General features: G+C 45.0%; 3 protein-coding genes across 3 annotated transcripts; 1 reads left to right on the top strand and 2 right to left on the bottom strand.

The window, feature by feature from the left end:
* Positions 1-921: 921 nt before the first annotated feature.
* On the top strand, positions 922-3,839 carry LOC147666034 (uncharacterized). The gene is given in 2 exon segments (XM_086949316.1): positions 922-3,181; positions 3,184-3,839. Coding segments are annotated over 2 exon segments (2,916 nt in total).
* Positions 3,840-8,504: 4,665 nt separating this feature from the next.
* On the bottom strand, positions 8,505-10,373 carry LOC147666033 (uncharacterized). The gene is made up of 2 exons (XM_086949308.1): positions 9,411-10,373; positions 8,505-8,909 (listed from the first exon to the last, which is right to left on the bottom strand). Exons 1-2 carry the CDS (start codon positions 10,371-10,373, stop codon positions 8,505-8,507), a joined length of 1,368 nt encoding a protein of 455 aa, XP_086805434.1.
* Positions 10,374-14,107: 3,734 nt separating this feature from the next.
* Positions 14,108-16,798, bottom strand: LOC147666032 (uncharacterized). Its single transcript, XM_086949315.1, has one exon. It carries the CDS (start codon positions 16,796-16,798, stop codon positions 14,108-14,110), a length of 2,691 nt encoding a protein of 896 aa, XP_086805441.1.
* Positions 16,799-17,299: the final 501 nt, after the last annotated feature.

Raw genomic sequence — 17,299 nt, 5'->3', positions numbered from 1 at the left:
TTATGCACTGTTATTAAAGTTAGCGCGCTCATTCCAGATCCTGCCCCGGCAGCTGCCGGGCCCTGTCATCCTTTCCCTGTGCAGGTTGTCCTGTTCCTGTCCTTTATGCCTGATTAAAACCTGCAAACTCCAGCTACCTCGAATCTTGACTCTTATTTATTGAGCTATCTGTTATTTGTATATCTAGTCAAAAATAGAACAGGTATTTAATTATTTATTTACCACATAATGGCGCCCGAATAGGGACTTGCCCTTTCCCCACGCGCCAGAGAAGCCACGCCAGCCCCCTGACCCTCTGCAGCCGTGACGGAACCATACCGTGCACGAGCAGATATTTCTGCTTCAAGTATCCCTCAGGCCCACGGAGGAGACGGAGGTTGCGGTCCAGCATCCAGACGAGGCGGTGGAGGAACGCGGCGAGTCCCGACCAGAGCCCAAGCCGAGAGTCCAAGGTCCGAGGTATCCGGAGGCCCACCCGTAACTGAAGTCCGAAGTTCGTAGTCCGTCGTCGTAGCAGTCCAGTCCAGTCCGAGGCCTTCCGTTCTTGCTGCCCGGTGAGTACCGTTGCTGGGGTAGTATCTATACAGGGTCAATTAATTTGTCTCTGGTCCGTGGGTTTGGGAACGCAAATCCAACACGAAGTGTCCACCTAGGTGGATGCGGGTCCTGACGTGTCTCTTTATGAGACCGGTATGTTTCGTACTGTTTCAGCAGTGCATCTAGTAATTCTAGTAAGTTCTGTTCTCGAGAAATTCATGTGTTTCTGTTCTCAGTATTCCAGGTAATATTCTGTCCGAACTGTTATTTTTATGTCATTCAATGTGTATTCATGTCATTCAATGTCGTGGTATGAATGATTTGTTTCTCAGTCATTATTGTGTTCATTGTGTATTGTATTGTGTCCAGATCCCAGTTTAAATCATGCCTCTGTTCTCCAAGTTACGTCAGTTAAAAACTAGGAAAGGTCTGCTCGAGGAAGCAGTTCCTGTCCCGCCTAGGGACAGTCCAGGTCATTTTATGTATCATAAGCATGGCATAAGTGCCATATTATATCTAGACTTATGGGTCGAGTATACTAAAGATCTAGAAGAGAAATATAGATGGCCCGTATCAGGTACATGGGATGCCGAGTGCATCATGCGAGTAGAGGAAGCATTATGGAAAAAGAAAGCCAGACAGTCACAGAAAGATGCCATCGAGTTATAGCGCAAAGAATCTCATAAAAGAACCGAAAAAGAATTCAGAAAAGCAGAATTAAGTAGAGAATTCTCAGAAAAAGCCCAAGAAAGGGAATTAATTGAAATAGGTAAACGAGTTAAAACTGAACAGTCAGACAGACAGAGGAATGCCCTTATTAAGGGTATGTACCCTCTTCTTGCCGAGGGCTTGCCAAAGGCAACCCCGGAGGTATCCAGTAATTTCCCGTCACCATTAGTTCCGACCAAGCTACGTCACAAACCGACCGCAGCTGATATTTTTCTCTCGTCCTATTTGGACGACACAGTCCCAGAATATGCAAATCCTGCTCCGCCAGCTCCTGTAAATAATGTAATTTCTGTTCCTCCAGCCACCGGGGCACCTGTTACAGTACCCGTTACGGTACCCCCGGTCCAGCCTACAGTACAAGTACCCGCTACATCGGTCACTATGCCAGCACGAAGAGTATCAGTCGACGATTCCAGTTTAGGGGCCGCGGGGGGAGGTCCTCCTGGTACCCCGCCGCCACAGAAACGTGTAATGTTAGTCGAGTTACATGAACGTGTGTTACAGCGTACGCCCAAACATCAGTCCGTTGCAGATATCAGGCGAGCTCTTACCGAATGCCGTTATGATCCAGTCCCAGGCGATGATAATATGGTTATATATTCATTACGCGTAAGACGGGTGACCGAGTATTTGGACACCCTACCGAATATGAAAGAAGATCTAGACAGAATATATCGTTTCATCCGTACAGGGACAGACCCAGAAAGTATTGGCGAAGTCATGTCTCTAAGGAAAGCTGAGATTCAGCTCATGCTATTAAAGTTTCTAATTAATTGTCTAATAAGGGAACAAGATTATCCGACTAAAGATCCAGAAGAAATGAAAGTCCTGACCAGGTGGAGTGACAACATATCCGAGGGAAGACACAAGACACTCAATAGTATAGAGAGTATGTACAAGAAAATTCGTAAGGAAATAATAAGGTTACACGAGAAACGCAAAGCAGCACAAGTAAGCGAGAAAGAAGACGACTCTCCTACCGAAGAGGTAGACGACGAGAATCCTTCCAGAATAGCGTATGTAGGTAGAACTAGACTTTCCGACCGACATTCACGTCTAGACTACAAGAAAACTGTGCCTTCTCCAGTACCAGAACAGTGTTCTCTAGAACAAGTATTTCAAGCTACCGATCACATTCTGAAATCACGAATCGGTTATAGTGAACTTAGTACCATGCATGAACAAGAACTAGCCCGATCAGCAGTCCGATGGGCTACTGATTCTACCACTTTTCCAGACGAAATAGTGGCACAAATGTTTCTGAAACTGCCCCCAGCCGAGCAGCGACTGGTGGGTATGTATATGATCCAGCACCTCATTACACTGTATGAGGGTCAGCATTCTGATCCAGGTCTGTTACATGATGTTCTGAATGAGCTACTCCAGTATAGGTGGAAAGGTCTAGGTACCGATTTAATTAGTATCATTCTAGAACAGCGCCACAAATACCGAACGTTCCTGAATCCGCATTTTGTTCACGTCTCACCTCCAGAAAGTAAACCGTTTTACATAGATAGACAGCATCCGTTACGAGAAGTACATCCAGTTAGGACAACGGGTGGTGAAATGCAACAAGTATTTGTTTACACCCCGATTACCAAGATGGAACTCTTAGAGATGAAAAAGTTAATTCCCTGTCACGATAAAGATCCAGCAGGGTTCCACCGTGAATTAAAAGACATGCTCCGTATGGGAGAATACACATATCCAGATATAATTAAAATGTTAAAGGTCCTGTTGCCTGCGGGCATATATGAAAAACTCAAGGAAAAAGAATGGGAGGTGGGAGAGAAAAAGATAGATTGGGCAGCTCTAGAAGCTGAAGATAATACACGTGTACCAGGTACCGGTCTAGGAGACAAATGTAAAGAATTACCTGAGCTATTAATACAAGTTTTGCCAAGATTACTAGCCACGAAAAAGAAGACTGGGATGCAATCTCAGCCTGTAAACAGAAACCCGACGAAGATACTAGTGATTTTTATTCTAGATTCGAGAAATGTTTCATTATCAACAGTGGTTTGAAAACGAGTAGCGAGTCATACCCTCATCTTTTTGTTACTAAACTAGTCGAGAATTCAAGTCCACAAGTTAAAAATCGAGTTTTGAAAGTCGAAAGTACCTGGCAAGCTAATACTCCGTCCCAAATGCTTCAGATGCTTCAGTATCACCAGAATAGAATTAGAGAAGAGCAAGAACACGAAAGGAAACGTATGAAAGACACGAAAATGAAAGTATTAGTTGCACAATCTGTTCCACAAGACAGTCAGAAGAGGGGTCCGAATCAAGCCAGTCATCCTGCAGTTCCTGTTAAAGGGACCTGCAATTATTGTAAACAGCCAGGTCATTATATAAACGAGTGTGCAGTTCTGAAACACAACATAGCTACCGGTAAGACTAAAGAAAGACCACGTCCGCCTAGACAAGAACAAGTTTCACAGACTTCCCAGTTACCACAGAATGCACAACAGACAGTTACAGTACCGCAGCCTATAGCTGCAACACAGCATGTTACACAGCAGATGTACCAGTATGCACAGTCCGAGTATCCAGAGTACCAGCAGTATTCATGAAACAGCCTAGAGAGGGAGGTAGGCTTGCCTCTCATCGAGATACCTGTAGATCAAGAGGGTCCCTATGTTCACAGTCAAGTATTAGGGAAAGACAGAAAGTTTCTGATTGATACAGGGGCAAGTAGGACTACCATCAGTCATGACGAGGTTCCAGGGGCTCCGCTCTCAGGCTCTAGAAATGTTTCCCTTGGATTTTCAGGAAAGCCAATAGTTAACGAGATTTCCAAACCAGTTTCTCTAGAAGTAGGTCCATTGTCCCGAACTACTGATTTGTTACTCACGAAGTCATGTCCAGAAAATTTGTTAGGTATTAAGACACTGAAAGAATTAGGTGCAGTTATTTGCTGCTCCCCAGAAGGAATACGTTTGTTTTTGCGTGACTTTAAGGGTCACTATGTATTACGTGATTTTGATCTAAGATTACTGAATGTCCCCCAGCATCTGTGGGCGCAAGGTCCAACTGATGTTGGTTGTATGCAGATCACACCCCATCGTGTGACTCTGAAACCAGGTGTAGTGTTACCACGAATCAGACAGTACAGATTGCCACCTGAGGCTGTAGCAGCCTTATCCAAAATTATTGACGAGCTCATTGCTCAAGGAGTGGTTGTGGAAACTGACTCTAATGTATGTAATTCTCCTATCATTCCAGTCATGAAACGTACTGATCCAAATGCACCTCCAGTATATCGATTAGTGATCGACCTTCGAGAACTTAATAAATGTATCATTACCCAGTACCCAGTAGTCCCAGATATCTCATCCCTATTGACAGCCATTGATTCCGAAGCCACGTTTTTCACTGTCATAGACCTCAAAAATGCATTTTTCAGTGTTCCCATTCATCCAGACAGCCAGTTCCTTTTCGGATTCTGTTTAAATGGAAGGAGCTATAAATTCACACGAGCTCCTCAAGGTTTCACAGAAAGTCCTAGTATTTACAGTCAAGCACTTAAGAGACAACTAGACAATATTCACATGCCAACTGACACTGCCCTACTCCAGTATGTCGATGATCTACTGATCAAAGCCCGTTCTGAACGTGACTGCGAGCGTGCGTCACTTACGGTTCTGTATTTCCTAGCCGAGATGGGGCACAAGGTGTCCCCTTCGAAGCTTCAATTCTGTGTCCAGCAAGTGATCTATTTAGGCCACTTACTGTCCAAGAGGGGTAGGCAGTTGACACCTGACCGTATCCAGTTAATAGCGAGTCTTCCTCAGCCCAAGACCCAGAAGGAGGTACGAGCTTTTATCGGCCTCACTTCTTATTGCAGACAATGGATTCCTCAGTATGCATTTCTAGCCAAGCCACTGATACAGTTAACGACACAGGAGGCAGCCGTATCGACTGTCCTCCCTTGGACATCTGAACATACACTTGCTTTTAATGAATTAAAGAAAGCCTTATGCCAAGCTCCTGTTCTAGCAACACCGAACTACAGCAAGCCTTTTACACTTTTTGTCACTGAACGTAATGGTACAGCATTATCTGTTCTCACACAAGATCAAGCAGGACAATACAAGCCTTGTGCTTATTTTTCGAGCACATTAGATCCAGTAGCCCAGGCTCTGCCTGCGTGCCTCAAGTCAGTTGCAGCCACAGCACTAGCTATCAGACAAAGCGATTCCATAGTATTAGGACATTCCCTGACAGTACAAGTTCCACACTCTGTGGAAGTTCTTTTAAACCGAACACAGACTCAGCACTTGACAATTGCACGTTTAACAGGTTATGAATTGACACTGTTCCAGCCACACATAGAAATCAGACGCTGCAACGTTCTGAATCCTGCTACACTGTTACCGTCAGTCACTTCAAATCCTGCCACGCATGATTGTGTGGAAGTTGTTAACACCATGACAAAGCCAAGACAAGACCTGACAGATATTCCATTACCAGATCCCGACCTGACACTTTATGTGGATGGTTCATGTGTGGTAAATAAATAATTAAATACCGGATCTATTTTTTAGGATATACAATAACAGATAGCTCAATAAATAAGAGTCAAGATTCGAGGTAGCTGGAGTTTGCAGGTTTTAATACAGGCATAAAGGACAGCAACAGGACAACCTGCACGGGAATAGGATGGTAGGGCCTGGCAGGGGGGCCCCGACAGCTGTCGGGCAGGATCTGGAATGAGCGCGCTAACTTTAATAACAGTGCACAAGTATATATAGTTAAAACAATTGCATTGCAGTACATACAGTAGGCGTAGCAGTGGGCGGGGTTTGTAGCAGTCGCGAAAGATAAGGCATAAAGTGGGTGTAACAAGAGGTGTGTACATAGACATGTGATGTAAACGTAACAGAATATGTCATAAAGGGGCGGAAACATGGAGGGGGCTACCTAAGGAGCCGGGACCTCTGACCTAGTGGTGCGCGCAAGCTGGCAATGACGTGTTACTAGGAGGAACTGGGGGCTATGACTTCTGCGCTAGAAAGTCTGGAGAGTCAGAGCGACATGTACCTAAACATTATCTAGTATCTCATGTTTAGAGAACATGTTGATAGAATCCAAAAGTTATCAGGGCAAAGGCTAACAGACTCTAAGACTGGTGCATGCATTATTCTACATGTAGTGCGAGTTGAGGAATATTAAATGACCATTAATACAGTATTTCTCTTACATGGAGACGTAAAGGCTAGACGATGACTGAAACTATTGATGTGATTCAGTAGCTTAGGAATGCAGAGAAGGAGAGCTGGACTGATAACTAGAATCATAACATACTCTTGGCAGACTGGCAGGCAGAGCCAGGCTGAGCCGGGCACTGTGAGGCAGGAAGTAAGTGAAGGGTCAGGGATACAGGTGGGGGCAGTATCGCTCCTCAGCGAGGGTTCAAGAGACAGGAGCTGAATCTGGTGTCCGGGCCCTTTTGAGGCCTAGAAAGGGGGACTTTTACTGAATTAACGTGCACACTGTGAAACGTGGCAACATAACTTTACATAGGCCTAATACTCGTAGCTTTCACGAGAACTGGAAACTGGCATACTAGAGTTGGACACAACTAGAATTGCGTCTTTAATCGATCATAAGGGAATACATATGCATATTAATCATGCACATATAACATAAGATGGGGAACACGTAGGGACACAGAACATGACAAAATTCACTTTTCCACATTCCCTCCTTGTCACTACGTTTCCATCAGGAAACATCAATATTCATGATACCATCTATCATTTCATACAGTATCATTTGCTCATCTCGAATTGTCTTGGAACAGAACTTAGGACTAGGACTAAGACTAGGAATACAGGATGTAGCACAAATGCCGCAAATCGCAGGGCCACATTGTAAACAGAGGCAGCAACTGAAAATGATCATTACTGCTATACCTAGGAATGACAATACTTTCCATCCCCAGGCAGAAATTATACTCCAGAGCCAACTGGACCATGTCCAGGTGCCTGGATTCTGGTGTAACTGATGGGCAATTTTATGAAGTCTGGTTATAGCTGAATAAACAGACGGCGCGTTATTAGGAATGAAAATGCAGCAACTAGATCCGATGACTCTACATGCTCCTCCTCTATCGGCCAGTATGACGTCAAGAACGAGACGATTTTGGAGCACGACAAATCTCATAGCAGATTGCTCTTCGGTTAAGTTACCTAGAGCAGAAGTAGTCTCATTCACTACTGCTTCAAGGGTTCTGGTTAACCTACGGATTAGCTTACTATTCTGGACAGGGCCTATAAAGAAGAAGAATCCTTTATTAAAATCTTGATACTGTTCTAGAGTAGTTTCAGTTTGATCGACAATCGGGGACTCGATCTCCCTTCTATGTCTAATGTGTTTCTATGATAATCGGATGGGGCTAGGAAAACTGGTGGCAGTAGGAAGGCAATGTAACAGGTTCCATCCCAATCGAGGGGCAGACGAACATATGCGGTCTGACCACAAACAAAATATGAATGACGTGAGGCTTTAAAAATGGATTTCCCACTGTCACTATACTCGACAATAGTAGTGCAATCACTATGTCCTACATGTGCAGAACCATTCTTTCGGACACATAATTCGCCTTTGACTGGTAGTACTGAAATTGCAGGTAAATCTGGAGTAGTATCAGACTGAACATTCAGGACCATAAAATTCGAAGAATAATTACCTAGATTATAAACTTCATTTTCTAGATCTAACCCTGTTCTATGAGAAAGACCTTGCTTGTCTGGAAAACATGTACTGTTTAGAAGGGACATATCAGTTGAGGATGACGTTAACGTGGACCATGCTCCACACGAACCATTATGTGAAAATGGATAAGGAAAGAGTGGCAGAACTCCCTTCGGTGTCTGGAAAGGGGGGAGTCGACCACACACCCAACAATTAGTGGCATTGCTGGTCTGGTGTGAATAGTGTAGCATTCTGATGAATGTATTATTGCGCATAGCAAGACGATAGGACAGCTCGTGAGGAGGCAGATCACTAAATGTGTGCTCTATTGTAGCATTAGAATACTTATTTACATGAGAAATTGGAAAACATAAATGCAATGCATAACTTGTGCAGGTAACCATCAAACTCAAAAATAGAAGAAAACATAAAATAACGATACATCTGATAGAGTTTTGACTAACTCTCTCACTATGGGGGTCTATCTCATACATGTCAGAAACCTGTCTAACCGTTTCACCCGAGGGGGACTTAGACAATTAAACTGGCTGACTTATTTTACTAGACCGGAGCTTACGTTTATACTCCTGCTGCGGAGTTTCCTCTAACAGGGGAGGCTTGGAATCAAAGTTTGTAACGGGACAGTCCTTGAGAATAGGGCAGTTTTTAAAGTTCTGGCAGTCCTTAGGAAAGGAAATGTCTGTAGAAATGTCATTAAAAGTTTTGTTTCGGAGTCCGTGAAATTTCTTGACATGAGACAGATGGACCCAACCCTTACGGCCCTCCAACTTCACGGCCGTACGGGTGGTCAGAAGGACTAGTTTCGGCTCTTTCCAGCGAGGCTCCAGCGGACTTGAACGATCAAAATTTCGGACAAGGACCAAACTTCCTGGAACGATTTCATGCGGTTTCACCTCGGTATTGTCTGGGAATGCGGCGGCAACCTGTGAACGACAAGAGTGTAGGGCAGACATCAAGGAAGCTAGGTAATCTGTCAGCATATTACTGGAAACATCTGTAATACTTCGGGGTCTAGGTGTACCCCACATATTAGGGGGGCGGCCGAATACGACCTCATACGGGGACAGACCTGATCTGGAATGTGCGACCATGCGCGTATAAAACAGGGCGACTGGCAAAGCTACTAGCCAGTCTACACCTTTCTCTTTACAGACTTTGGCGATGCGGATTTTTAGGGTCTGATTATGTCTCTATACGAGACCTGCTGCTTCAGGATGGCGTACACAATGAAACTTCCACTGGTACCCTAACAGAAGGGAAACATGCTTCATTATCTCTGATGAGAATGGCTGGCCGTTGTCTGAATACACGACCCTAGGGAGTCCATAACGGGGGGAAAATTCACGAACCAGCTGCTTGGCAGTGGTCGCGGCAGTGTAATCTGGGACTGGATATGCCTCTGTCCACCTGGACAAAGCGCATACAACTACAAGGACATACTTGAAACCTCGACATCGCTCCATCTGAATGTAATCCATTTGGAGGACTTCAAAAGGGTGGTCAGGAGGTTGGAACCCCCCTTGTTCCAACGGGACACTTTTACCTGGATTAAACTGACAACATATCATACAGGTACGGACTTTCTGCTTGGCTGCAGCTCGTAAATGCTTGTTGAACCAAATGTTCTGGATACTGTCTAACATGGCTTTCTCTCCTAAATGTGCAGGACTATGTGCGGTATTAATAATGACTTGAACCATTGAGTCGGGGAGAAACCATGTGGTTTTTCCCTTCGTCAACCATCCCTGATCTGTCTGGACCCCTCCTTGTTCGGACCATTTCTTGATTTCATCGGGAGTAGCATGTGACTGGATATCTATGACGTCTTGAGTGGGGTCCTTAACTGTCATACATGTAGTCGGATCTGGAGTGTGTGTCAGTGTCATGTTAACTGGAATGTCTGGAGTCTGAGCTGTAAGCTTGACTGTTTGGTCTGCTAGATCATTACCTTGAGAAATAATGTCAGTGACTTTCGTATGTGCTTTGGACTTCATGATAGCGATAGCTGTCGGTAAATGTATTGCATCTAACAGAGCTTGAATGAGGAGACCATGCTGAATCTTGGTTCCATGAGAAGTCATAAAACCTCTCTCTTGCCAGAGCACTCCAAAGTCGTGTACGACTCCGAATGCATAACGTGAATCTGTGTATATGTTAACTTTCAGGTTCTTGGCACGTATGCAGGCTTGGGTCAGAGCGACTAGCTCTGCTGCCTGAGCGGACAGAGTGTCAATACGGTGTGTCTCTATAACTTCAGTGTCAGTAGTCACTGCATACGCGGCTACTAGATCTCCTGTACTTGTTCTCATACATGAACCATCCACATAAAGTGTCAGGTCGGGATCTGGTAATGGAATATCTGTCAGGTCTTGTCTTGGCTTTGTCATAGTGTTAACTACTTCCACACAATCATGTGTGGCAGGATTTGAAGTAACTGACGGTAACAGTGTAGCTGGATTTAGAACGTTGCAGCGTCTGATTTCTATGTGTGGCTGGAACAGTGTCAGTTCATAACCTGTTAAACGTGCAATTGTCAAGTGCTGAGTCTGTGTTCGATTTAAAAGAACTTCCACGGAGTGTGGAACTTGTACTGTCAGGGAGTGTCCCAACACAATGGAATCACTTTGTCTGATAGCTAGTGCTGTGGCTGCAACTGACTTGAGGCACGCAGTCAGAGCCTGGGCCACTGGATCTAGTGTGCTCGAAAAATAAGCACAAGGCTTGTATTGTCCTGCTTGATCTTGTGTGAGAACAGATAATGCTGTACCTTCACGTTCTGTGACAAAAAGTGTAAAAGGCTTACTGTAGTTCGGTGTTGCTAGAACAGGAGCTTGGCATAAGGCTTTCTTTAATTCATTAAAAGCAAGTGTATGTTCAGATGTCCAAGGGAGGACAGTCGATACGGCTGCCTCCTGTGTCGTTAACTGTATCAGTGGCTTGGCTAGAAATGCATACTGAGGAATCCATTGTCGGCAATAAGAAGTGAGACCGATAAAGGCTCGTACCTCTTTCTGGGTCTTGGGCTGAGGAAGACTCGCTATTAACTGGATACGGTCAGGTGTCAACTGCCTACCCATCTTGGACAGTAAGTGGCCTAAGTAGATCACTTGCTGGACACAGAATTGAAGCTTCGAAGGGGACACCTTGTGCCCCATCTCGGCTAGGAAATACAGGACTGTAAGTGATGCTCGCTCGCAGTCACGTTCAGAACGGGCTGTAATCAGTAGATCATCGACATACTGGAGCAGGGCAGTGTCAGTTTTAAGTGCTTGACTGTAAATGCTAGGACTTTCTGTGAAACCTTGAGGAGCTCGTGTAAATTTATAGCTCCTTCCATTTAAACAGAATCCGAAAAGGAACTGGCTGTCTGGATGAATGGGGACACTGAAAAATGCATTCTTGAGGTCTATGACTGTGAAAAACGTGGCCTCAGAATCAATGGCTGTCAATAGGGATGAAATATCTGGGACCACTGGGTACTGGGGAATGATACATTTATTAAGCTCTCGAAGGTCAATCACTAATCGATATACTGGAGGTGCATTTGGATCAGTACGTTTCATGACTGGAATGATAGGGGAATTACATACATTGGAGTCAGTTTCTACAACCACTCCTTGAGCAATGAGCTCGTCAATAATTTTGGATAAGGCTGCTACAGCCTCAGGTGGCAATCTGTACTGTCTGATTCGTGGTAACACTACACCTGGCTTAAGAGTCACACGATGGGGTGTGATTTGCATAAAACCAACATCAGTTGGACCTTGTGCCCATAGATGCTGCGGGACATTCAATAATCTTGGATCAAAATCACGTAATACATAGTGACCCTTAAAGTCACGTAAAAACAAACGTATTCCTTCTGGGGAGCAACAAATAACTGCACCTAATTCTTTCAATGTCTTAATACCTAACAAATTTTCTGGACATGACTTCGTAAGTAACAGATTCAGAAAAGGGGGTGGTGATGAACAGAGTGTCTGAATTAAGCAGACCACTCTTACCCAGTCCAAAGATCAGGGCTTGATCCATCACCGTTATTTATCTCACTGCCCCATCCCAGCTCAGAACCTGGCTACATGCAAATTAGTCTGTCCCTGGCCCAGTGCATCATGGGAACAGGGCAGACCAAACTACCAAGCCAATTCTTCACCAGAAAGGAGACAAGCTACCGGGGACCGGTTTCTGGCATTTCAGCCTCTTCGGCCCGGCTTGCTTGAATCCTGATGGAGCAGTGAGAAAGGGACTCATGTCTGAGTATACCCTGCCACACCTGTAGTGGCCAAAAACGATTCAGAAAAGGGGGTGGTGATGAACAGAGTGTCTGAATTAAGCAGACCACTCTTACCCAGTCCAAAGATCAGGGCTTGATCCATCACCGTTATTTATCTCACTGCCCCATCCCAGCTCAGAACCTGGCTACATGCAAATTAGTCTGTCCCTGGCCCAGTGCATCATGGGAACAGGGCAGACCAAACTACCAAGCCAATTCTTCACCAGAAAGGAGACAAGCTACCGGGGACCGGTTTCTGGCATTTCAGCCTCTTCGGCCCGGCTTGCTTGAATCCTGATGGAGCAGTGAGAAAGGGAATCATGTCTGAGTATACCCTGCCACACCTGTAGTGGCCAAAAACGATTCAGAAAAGGGTGTGGTGATGAACAGAGTGTCTGAATTAAGCAGACCACTCTTACCCAGTCCAAAGATCAGGGCTTGATCCATCACCGTTATTTATCTCACTGCCCCATCCCAGCTCAGAACCTGGCTACATGCAAATTAGTCTGTCCCTGGCCCAGTGCATCATGGGAACAGGGCAGACCAAACTACCAAGCCAATTCTTCACCAGAAAGGAGACAAGCTACCGGGGACCGGTTTCTGGCATTTCAGCCTCTTCGGCCCGGCTTGCTTGAATCCTGATGGAGCAGTGAGAAAGGGACTCATGTCTGAGTATACCCTGCCACACCTGTAGTGGCCAAAAACGATTCAGAAAAGGGGGTGGTGATGAACAGAGTGTCTGAATTAAGCAGACCACTCTTACCCAGTCCAAAGATCAGGGCTTGATCCATCACCGTTATTTATCTCACTGCCCCATCCCAGCTCAGAACCTGGCTACATGCAAATTAGTCTGTCCCTGGCCCAGTGCATCATGGGAACAGGGCAGACCAAACTACCAAGCCAATTCTTCACCAGAAAGGAGACAAGCTACCGGGGACCGGTTTCTGGCATTTCAGCCTCTTCGGCCCGGCTTGCTTGAATCCTGATGGAGCAGTGAGAAAGGGACTCATGTCTGAGTATACCCTGCCACACCTGTAGTGGCCAAAAACGATTCAGAAAAGGGGGTGGTGATGAACAGAGTGTCTGAATTAAGCAGACCACTCTTACCCAGTCCAAAGATCAGGGCTTGATCCATCACCGTTATTTATCTCACTGCCCCATCCCAGCTCAGAACCTGGCTACATGCAAATTAGTCTGTCCCTGGCCCAGTGCATCATGGGAACAGGGCAGACCAAACTACCAAGCCAATTCTTCACCAGAAAGGAGACAATCTAACGGGGACCGGTTTCTGGCATTTCAGCCTCTTCGGCCCGGCTTGCTTGAATCCTGATGGAGCAGTGAGAAAGGGACTCATGTCTGAGTATACCCTGCCACACCTGTAGTGGCCAAAAACGATTCAGAAAAGGGGGTGGTGATGAACTATTTTGCATACAGCCAGGTTCTGAAACTGGGATGGTGCAATGAGCTAAAAACGGTGTTGGATCTAGCCCTGATCTCTTGACTGGGTGAGAGTACTCTGCTTAATTCAGAGACTCTGTCCATCACCACCCCTTGTTGTAAATAATTTGTAAGTAACAGGTCAGTAGTTCGGGACAATGGACCTACTTCTAAAGTAACTGGTTTAGAAATCTCGTTAACAATAGGCTTTCCTGAAAATCCAAGGGAAACATTTCTTGAGCCTGAGAGCGGAGCCCCTGGAACTTCGGCGTGGCTAATGGTGGTCCTACTTGCCCCTGTATCAATCAGAAACTTTCTGTCTTTCCCTAATACTTGACTGTGAACATAGGGACCCTCTTGATCTACAGGTATCTCGATGAGAGGCAAGCCTACCTCCCTCTCTAGGCTGTTTCATGAATACTGCTGGTACTCTGGATACTCGGACTGTGCATACTGGTACATCTGCTGTGTAACATGCTGTGTTGCAGCTATAGGCTGCGGTACTGTAACTGTCTGTGGTGCATTCTGTGGCTGAGAAGTCTGTGAAACTTGTCCTTGTCTAGGCGGACGTGGTCTTTCTTTAGTCTTACCGGTAGCTATGTTGTGTTTCAGAACTGCACTCTCGTTTATAAAATGACCTGGCTGTTTACAGTAATTGCAGGTCCCTTTAACAGGAACTGCAGGATGACTGGCTTGATTCGGACCCCTCTTCTGACTGTCTTGAGGAACAGATTGTGCAACTAATACTTTCATTTTCGTGTCTTTCATACGTTTCCTTTCATGATCTTGCTCTTCTCTGATTCTATTCTGGTGGTACTGAAGCATTTGGGACGGAGTATTAGCTTGCCAGGTACTTTCGACTTTCAAAACTCGGTTTTTAACTTGTGGACTTGAATTCTCGACTAGTTTAGTAACAAAAAGATGAGGGTATGACTCGCTACTCGTCTTGAGGCCACTGTTGATGCTAAAACATTTCTCAAACCTAGAATAAAAATCACTAGTATCTTCGTCTGGTTTCTGTTTACAGGCTGAGATTGCATCCCAGTCTTCCTTTTTCGTGGCTAGTAATCTTGGCAAAACTTGTATTAACAGTTCAGGCAATTCTTTACATTTATCTCCTAGACCGGTACCTGGTACACGTGTATTTTCTTCAGCTTCTAAAGCTGCCCAATCTATCTTTTTCTCTCCCACCTCCCATTCTTTTTCCTTGAGTTTTTCATATGTGCCCGCAGGCAACAGAACCTTTAACATTTTAATTATATCTGGATACGTGTATTCTCCCATACGGAGCATGTCTTTTAATTCACGGTGGAACCCTGCTGGATCTTTGTCATGACAGGGAATTAATTTCTTCATCTCTAAGAGTTCCATCTTTGTAATCGGGGTGTAAACAAATACTCGTTGCATTTCACCAGCTGGTATCCTAACTGGGTGTACTTCTCGTAACGGATGCTGTCTATCTATGTAAAACGGTTTACTTTCTGGGGGTGAGACGTGAACAAAATGCGGATTCAGGAACGTTCGGTATTTGTGGCGCTGTTCTAGAATGATACTAATTAAATTCGTACCTAGACCTTTCCATCTATACTGGAGTAACTCGTTCAGGACATCATGTAACGGACCTGGATCAGAATGCTGACCCTCATACAGTGTAATGAGGTGCTGGATCATATACATACCCACCAGTCGCTGCTCGGCTGGGGGCAGTTTCAGAAACATTTGTGCCACTATCTCGTCTGGAAAAGTGGTAGAATCAGTAGCCCATCGGACTGCTGATCGGGCTAGTTCTTGTTCATGCATAGTACTAAGTTCACTATAACCGATTCGTGATTTCAGAATGTGATCGGTAGCTTGAAATACTTGCTCTAGAGAACCTTGTTCTGGTGCTGGAAGAGGAACAGTTTTCTTGTAATCTAGACGTGAATGTCGGTCGGAAAGTCTAGTTCTACCTACATACGCTATTCTGGTGGGATTCTCGTCGTCTACCTCTTCGGTAGGAGAGTCGTCTTCTTTCTCGCTTACTTGTGCTGCTTTGCGTTTGTTGTGTAACTTTATTATTTCCTTATGTATTTTCTTGTACATACTCTCTATACAACTGAGTGTCCTGTGTCTTCCCTCGGCTATATTATCACTCCACCTTGTCAGGACTTTCATTTCGGTCGGATCTTTAGTCGGATAATCTTGTTCCCTTATTAAACAATTAATTAGAAACTTTAATAGCATGAGCTGGGTCTCAGCTTTCCTTAGAGAAATAACTTCGCCAACACTTTCTGGGTCTGTTCCTGTACGAATGAAACGATATATTCTGTCTAGATCTTCTTTCATATTCGGTAGGGTGTCCAAATACTCGGTCACCCGTCTTACACGCAATGAATATATAACCATACTATCATCACCTGGGACTGGATCATAACGGCATTCGGTAAGAGCTCGCCTGATATCTGCAACGGACTGATATTTGGGCGTGCGCTGTAACGCACGTTCATGTAACTCGGCTAATATTACACGTTTGTGTGGCGGCGGGGTTCCAGGAGGACCTCCTCCCGCGGCCCCTAAACTGGAATCGTCGACTGATACTCTTCGTGTTGGCAGAGTGACCAGTGTAGCGGGTACTTGTAATGTAGGCTGGACCGGGGGTACCGTAACGGGTGCTGTAACAGGTGCCCCGGTGGCTGGAGGAGCAAGAATTACATTATTTACAGGAGCTGGTGGAACAGGATTTGCATATTCTGGGACTGTGTCGTCCAAGTAGGACGAGAGAAAAATATCAGCTGCGGTCGGTTTGTGACGTAGCTTGGTCGGAACTAATGGTGGCGGAAAATTACTGGATGCCTCCGGGGTTGCTTTTGGCAAGCCCTCGGCAAGAAGAGGGTACATACCCTTAATAAGGGCATTCCTCTGTCTGTCTGACTGTTCGGTTTTAACTCGTTCACCTATTTCGATTAATTCCCTTTCTTGGGCTCTTTCCGAGGATTCTCTACTTAATTCTGACTTTCTGATTTCTTTTTCGGTTCTTTTATGAGATTCTTTGCGCCATAACTCGATGGCATCTTTCTGTGACTGTCTGGCTTTCTTTTTCCATAATACTTCTTCTACTCGCATGATGCACTCGGCATCCCATGTGCCTGATACAGGCCATCTATATTTCTCTTCTAATTCCTTAGTATACTCGACCCATAAATCTAGATATAATATGGCACTTATGCCATGCTTCTGATACATAAAATGACCTGGACTGTCCCTAGGCGGGACAGGAACTGCTTCTTCTAACAGACCTTTTCTAGTTTTTAACTGACGTAACTTGGAGAACAGAAGCATGGCTGAACTAGAGTCTAGACACAATACAATACACAATGAACACGATGATTACTGGACAACAACACATTCATACCACGACATTGAAAACACATGGAATAACATTTAAAAATAACAGTTCGGACAGAAACATTACCTGGAATACTTGAGAACAGAAACACATGAATTTCTCGAGAACAGAACTTACTAGAATTACTAGATGCACTGCTGAAACAGTACGAAACATACCGGTCTCATAAAGAGACACGTCAGGACCCGCATCCACCTAAGTGGACACTTCGTGTTGGA

This window comes from Lissotriton vulgaris, unplaced genomic scaffold (assembly GCF_964263255.1).
Source record: "Lissotriton vulgaris unplaced genomic scaffold, aLisVul1.2 SCAFFOLD_303, whole genome shotgun sequence".
Taxonomy (NCBI): Eukaryota; Metazoa; Chordata; class Amphibia; order Caudata; family Salamandridae; genus Lissotriton; species Lissotriton vulgaris.
Note: the sequence above shows the minus strand (reverse complement) of the source record. Positions and strands in the feature narration are given on the sequence as shown.

Excerpts from the sequence above, each read along its gene's own strand:
- LOC147666033 (XM_086949308.1), bottom strand. The coding sequence starts at position 10,373 with ATGACAAAGCCAAGACAAGACCTGACAGATATTCCATTACCAGATCCC. Across the intron at positions 8,910-9,410 it reads TCAAGTATGTCCTTGTAGTT|GTTGCCGCCGCATTCCCAGA; the intron begins GTATGCGCTTTG and ends TGTCGTTCACAG.
- LOC147666032 (XM_086949315.1), bottom strand. The coding sequence starts at position 16,798 with ATGCGAGTAGAAGAAGTATTATGGAAAAAGAAAGCCAGACAGTCACAG.